The sequence below is a fragment of the Zootoca vivipara genome, chromosome 16 (assembly GCF_963506605.1).
Source record: "Zootoca vivipara chromosome 16, rZooViv1.1, whole genome shotgun sequence".
NCBI lineage: Eukaryota > Metazoa > Chordata > Lepidosauria > Squamata > Lacertidae > Zootoca > Zootoca vivipara.
This window is the reverse complement of record NC_083291.1, coordinates 31,664,284-31,670,471: the sequence shown is the minus strand read 5'-3', so window position 1 is coordinate 31,670,471 and position 6,188 is coordinate 31,664,284. Positions and strand designations below refer to the sequence as shown.

The 6,188-nt window shown below is 51.6% G+C and overlaps 1 protein-coding gene across 2 annotated transcripts; it reads right to left on the bottom strand.

The window, feature by feature from the left end:
• Positions 1–1,219: 1,219 nt before the first annotated feature.
• Positions 1,220–4,034, bottom strand: CDKN2D (cyclin dependent kinase inhibitor 2D). Of its 2 annotated transcripts, none has more exons than XM_035097494.2 (3): positions 3,992–4,034; positions 3,267–3,415; positions 1,220–2,467 (listed from the first exon to the last, which is right to left on the bottom strand). In XM_035097494.2, the coding sequence occupies exons 2-3, from the start codon at positions 3,399–3,401 to the stop codon at positions 2,108–2,110; spliced, it is 495 nt and encodes a 164-aa protein (XP_034953385.2). In that variant the 5' UTR covers positions 3,402–3,415; positions 3,992–4,034; the 3' UTR covers positions 1,220–2,107. The 2 variants fall into 2 exon arrangements, with proteins under 2 accessions (XP_034953385.2, XP_060124822.1); XM_060268839.1 differs by lacking the exon at positions 3,992–4,034 and adding an exon at positions 3,654–3,977.
• Between the last annotated feature and the right edge of the window lie 2,154 nt (positions 4,035–6,188).

Here is a 6,188-nt window from a genome sequence, read left to right as displayed (position 1 = left end):
CTTCCATCTCCTTCCTTCTGTCAAGTGTTTCCAGCATTCCTAGAAGAAAAAGGAGAAGCTGCAACTGAACTATATTTCTTACAAACTTCAGGGCCCAGCCAGACTGCAGTGGGCAGAAGGCAAGGCCAGGGCCATTCCACTGGCTTGTTTCCACCCATTTTTTATTTATTTTTTGTTAACTACCCTGTTGAAAAAAGGCGCTGCAAGATCAATTGCTACATGTCAGTTCACAGATCAGGCATCCCCAAACTTCGGCCCTCCAGATGTTTTGGACTACAATTCCCATCATCCCTGACCACTGGTCCTGTTAGCTAGGGATCATGGGAGTTGTAGGCCAAAACATCTGGAGGGCCGCAGTTTGGGGATGCCTGCTCTAGATCTCTGCTTAGCTGAAAAGCTTCCTTGGTGGGCTCACTTTCAGCCTAACTTCCTAACAGGGTTGTTAAGTGGGAAAATAGGATATACAGGTGAAACTCGGAAAATTAGAATATCGGTGAAAGGTGCATTTATTTCAGTAATGCAACTTAAAAGGTGAAACCAATATATGAGATAGGTGTATGACATGCAAAGCAAGATATATCAAGCCTTCATTTGTTGTAATTGTAATTATTTGTCTTTAGGCGGGTCAATTATAAATGGAATGTAATTAATGAAATGTAATAGCGATGTTTATTTTTGTATTATTGTAACTATTTGTTTTATTACTGTGGAATTTCCAAAAGAAAGCATTTGTAAAAAAATTAAAAGAAAAATTAATAATAATAAGTTGCATTACTGAAACAAATGCACTTTTCAACGATATTCTAATTTTCTGCGTTTCACCTCTAATGCCACAGATGCTGTATTGGGCTTCTTGGGGGGAATATGAATGTCAAGAGGAAAAAACTAAGGGTCCTTTGCTGCCTGCTGCCAGGCCCCATCGTCACTAAGCATTTTTCAGGAGCAAAGCAACTTCCCTATGAACACAGGAATACAACCCATTACAGGGAATTATAATCCTGGAAGCAGTTTAATAAGTGTTCCCATCAATCTTCCATAAGGTGAGTTCTAATGGTCCAGCGATATTACCCTATGTGCTTTCTGGGGTTCAGTTGCTCAGCAAGAGCCTCGTACTCACATCCACATTTTCTGAAGGGAACAGAGCAGTGGGAAGGCCTTTTCTTGATGCCTTCCTCTCCGGAAAAGTTTTCCCAGGACCACAAGTCACTTAAGTCGCGAATGGATTTAATATTTTTAATCATTAAATTAATCATCTCATAAAACAAACTCTTGCAAATCACAATAAATAGAATAAATCTGCCCTCCTTTTTAAAAATCTACTATATACACAGCTCAGATCCACAAATTCATTACAGGGAACAAGCTGCCAAAAACAAGGCTTAAACATTTTTTTAGTCAAAGATAACAGAAGAGAACTACTACAAGGCTGAGATGGAAACAGTTGTTAATGGCTAAAGGGCCACAAGGCCCCCCCCCAGAGAACACCATAGAGAAATTAGGGAGAAATTGCAGGGTGGATAAAGATCTCTTTGGGAACAGAATCCTGTGCAGTTAGATGCTGCGGAGTTCTGGACTCTGCAGGGGAAGAGGAGCCAAACGTCGAGGAAGGAACAGCTCTCAGAAAGAACACCCAGAGCTCTCCCAAATAAGCTGGTATTCCTCATGAAGACTGAGGAGTGGGGAAAGGGAGAGAAGCAAAGGTTCCCCATTCTAGCAATGCCTTCAGGGATGCTCTCTGCATCAGAACCTCCCCATCCCACCTGAAAAATGCAAGGAGATGCGTATACCAGCGGCTAGGGAAGCAGAAAATGGTAGGTAGAGTTAAGGCACGCTGGCCAAAGCTGAGTGCAGGATGGTACAAGGGCCGCCTGGCTCCCGGGGAGAAAATCAGAAGCAGATTAAGAGAGCTCATAAAACACATATAAATAGCAACAACAGCAAATAGAATCAAACACACACTCTGAGGTAGGGCAGGTGAAGCTGCCTTTGTTCCAGGGCCCTGGGAAGAAAAAAGGGAGAGTCTTTGGCCTAAAAGCACAAGAGAGAGGAGTTGGCTCAGTGCTTGATCCAGCTCTCTTTGCCCAGGCAAGGTGGCCCCCTCCTCGGGTTAAGCCGGGGCAGAGAGGAGCTGCTCAAGGATGCCCTGGATGTGCGAAAGCCCCAGGTGCTGCGCGAGTTCCAGCGGCGTCCGCCCGTCAGAGTCTCGGTGCTGCAACTTGGACAGCGGTGCCAGGAAGAGGACCACGTCCGCGTGGCCTTCCCGGACGGCAACGTGGAGGGGCAGCGAGCCGGAAGCATCTGCTACGTTGACATCCGCGCCGTATTCCACCAGGATTTTCAGGGTGTCGAGGAAGCCCGTGCGGGCAGCGTCGTGGGCGGGCGCCGTGCCCGACTCGTCGCGGACGTTAGGGTTGGCCCCTTGCTTCAGCAGCTCCTGCGCCACGAAAACGTTCCCAAACATCATTACCTAGGGGGGAAGGCGAAGGCATCAGAGAGGGATGGGCCCACTGTCAAATTGGCTCGGCTGTTTTCTGATCGGCAGACAGGGCACATTCTGACGGAAATAATCATATTTATGGACTGTGGCCAGAGCAGCACAAACTCCATGCTTCTTTGATTTTGGAATTTTGATTTAATCTATTGTGGAAATTGCTGTGGAGGCAATTGTCACGCAACCAAGAAGGGACTGGATGGGGCGACTTTAAATACTTCAGCTCAGACACCACCTGGCATCCATTACTCAGCCAAGGCAGGATCTGCCTCCTTTCCCCCCCCCCCCCCAAGTTGGTTACAAGCAGTTGCTCTGTGCCCCTCGAGTGACCCTGCTGAGCTGAGCCCCAGCAGGAAGGAGGGCCGCCTGTTGAATCTATGCCTGCCTCTTGGTGACAGAACAACAACAGTTGTTTGTATCTCTGCTTTGGAGGAATTTCCCAAGACTGGCATAAAGATGGGATGGAGGATGCTATAAAAGGAAAGAGAGGTGGGTGCTGTGGTCCAAAATCAAAGGGAAAGATGCCACCAGGAGGGTGAGTTTCAGAAAAGAACTGGGGCTAATTTCTAAAGAGAAATTAAAGCCTTCTGTTCAGATTTAAGATGTCAGGGACCGAAGGACTACTTCCTGGGCAGGTGCTCCATCTTTTAAGTCGGGGATTTATATTCTAGATCCTCTGAGCTAAGTGTGTGTTTCAGGGGAAAGGAGAAGGAAGACGGGCTCCCAAATCATCTCCAGGACCAAGGGACCAGGGAAAGGAGTCTGCCTCGCCTACCTGCAGCGCGGTCTTGCCAAAGCGGTTGCGCGCGTCCGGCTGCACCAGCTCTTCGAAGAGGAGGCGCCGCACTTCCCTCGTGTCTCCCCGGGCGGCAGCCCCGCTGAGCCGGTCCCCGGCGCTCCCCGGCTGCATGCCCGCGACGACGCCTGGACGGGGAAGAGAGCCAGGAGGGCCCCGGGCGTGAGAAGGGCTAGGAGGGCCGCTCGGCCGCCTTTCACCCAGCGACGGCAAATCCCATTTGCTCAGATGCACCTCCGCGCGAAAGAGGGGGAGCGTAGAGGAGAGAAGCACTCTGAATACGCTTAGATGCACCCCCGCGCCCCTTCGGCGCTTGCCAACGAGCCGCCCGGTGGCTTTCACCACCCCACCCGCGCCGCCGCCTACCTCTGCGCCCACCGCACGGACCCCGGTCCCGGCGGACAGCAGCCGGCCTGTCAGCCGACCGTGCCGCTCGCAGTCTCCGCCCCGGTCCGCTCCTCCTCCTCCTCCCGGCACAGGATCGCCCTCTCGTTCGCGAAACTCGCCTCCGCCGGCAGGTCAGCCGTCGAGGGCGAGGCGGCGCTGGAATGCCGTGCCCTGGGCGGCGCCGTCGGGGGGCTCGGCTGGCTAGTCGGGGCCGCGGCTGCTGCTGCTGCTGTTGCGGGAAGCCGGGGAGGGGGCCGCCCCGTCGGTGCAAAGGGTGAAGCCGGCTCAGCCTGCTAACCCCACCCCGCCCCACCTACCGAGCTGTAGCCTAGCCTGGCCCGGACAGGAGCCGCAATCCGCCGCCGCCCCTCCTCCTCCTCCTCCTCTCTCGGCTCCGCCCCCACGTGCCTTGTTGTTTCTTTCGCCTCTCGGCTTCGGATACAATTGTAACCTTTGCGGAGCTCTCTCTTTTCTGCCGCCGACCAATCGGAAGCCAGCTCCGGGCAGAGGAAGGCGTCTGCCGCCTCCTGATTGGCCGCCCTGGGGCGGGGCGCTGGGCGGGCCTCCGCGATTCAAATGCGCGGTTCGGGCGGGAAGAGGCTCCTCGGCTCTGATCGCGCCCTCGCCGGGTCCAGGCGAGCTGCAGAGGTCGCGACCCCCGAGAAGCGGGGCGGGGGGCGGGGGGCGGGAGGAGGGAGGCAGAGGCTCCCAGGGCCGCGCGCCAGGCCCTGCACTCTGCACATGCTCGGTTAGAGATCGTAGAATTGTAGAGTTAGAAGGGACCCCCAGGGACTCCTGCAATGCTTAAACCAAAAGTCCACCACCTCTCATTGGAGTCCATCGAACAGTTCTTACTGTAAGGAAGTCCTTCCTGTCATTTAGTTAGAATCTCCTCTCTTGCAACTTCAGCCATGGGTTCGGGTCTTGCCCTCCGGAGCAGGAGAAAACAGGCTCGCTCCATCTTCCGTGTGACAGCCCTTAAGATATTTGAAGATGGCTAAATTATGTCTCCTCTCAATCTCTGTTTTCCAGGTTAAACATACCCAACTCTCTCAACAGCCTCATAAGGCTTGGTTTCCAGACCCTGGTTCATCTCATCAGTCGTCCTCATCAGCACACATAGGAGCCAACTTCTAGGGGCCAAGGTCCCTTCAGGCCCCCCCCCCTTAAATATTTGAGGGGGCCACCACCACCCCGGTAGATGGGCATTGCCGTTCAAATGGTCTTCCTGCACCACATCTTGTGATTAAGTGGGGTGGGGCTTACCTGGGCACCCCTGTTTGCACATGTTCTAGCTTGCCAACATCCTTAAATTGTGGAGCCCAGAACTAGAGACAGGACTCCAGGTGGAGCCTGACAGACCAGGGCTTGCTGATCGGAGGGTTGGCAGTTTGAATCCCCGCGACAGGTGAGCTCCCGTTGCTCTGTCCCAGCCCCTGCCGACCTAGCAGTTCGAAGGCACCCCAGTGCAAGTAGATAAATAGGTACCGCTGCAGTGGGAAGGTAAACAGCATTTCCATGCGCTCTGGTTTCCATCACGGTGCTCTGTTGCGCCAGAAGCTGCCTGTGGACAAACGCCGGCTCCCTCAGCCTGAAAGCGAGATGAGCACCACACACCATGGCTTCCTTTGACTGGACTCAACCGTCCAGGGGTCATTTACTTTACCTTTACCTTTACCTAGAGTGGTACTTTTACTTCTCTTGTACAGGACACTATACTTATGTGGATTCAGTCAGGAATAGCATGAGCCTATTTTGCTGCTGCATCACACTGTTGACTCACGTTAAGCTTGTGGTCAAGGTAGGTGTCCTCTATTTTATATTTGTGCAGCTGGTTCTTCCTGCCTAAGTATAGAACCTTTCATTTGTCCCTACTGAAATTCATTTTGTTATTTTGGACCCAGTTCTCCAATTTGCTAAGGTCATCTTGAATCCCAATTCTGCCTTCTGCAGCATTAGCTACCCCCTCCCAGTTTGGTGTCATCTGCAAATTTGATGAGCATCCCTACAATTCCTTCATCCAAGTTACGTTTACTCGGGAGTCATTAGAATCATAGAATTGTTTGGTTGGAAGGGACCCCGAGGGTCATCTAGTCCAACCCCCTGCAATGCAGGACTCTTTTGCTCAACGTGGGGCTCAAACCCACAAATTAAGAATCTCATGTTCCACCCAGCAGTGGTTCTCAAACTTTTTTCTTTGGACCACACTTTCAAAATAAAAAATTGCTTCTGCCACACAGAATTATTTTATTGATAAGAAATACATTGAGAAACAACTAGCAGTGCTTGATTTATAACATAGAACACAACTATTTTATATTATGATCGTAAGACACCCAGAAAGTATAAAACAATGCAGATACATAAGAACATGAATCTTTCCCGAAATAGAATATTGATTTTCCTGGAATCTTCCTGGCATGCTTTCCATCCTCCCCTGCCACACCCTTTGGGGGAACCACTGCTTTCAGGGAGGAATGCACAGGGCTTGGAGCAGCATGCAATCCTATATAC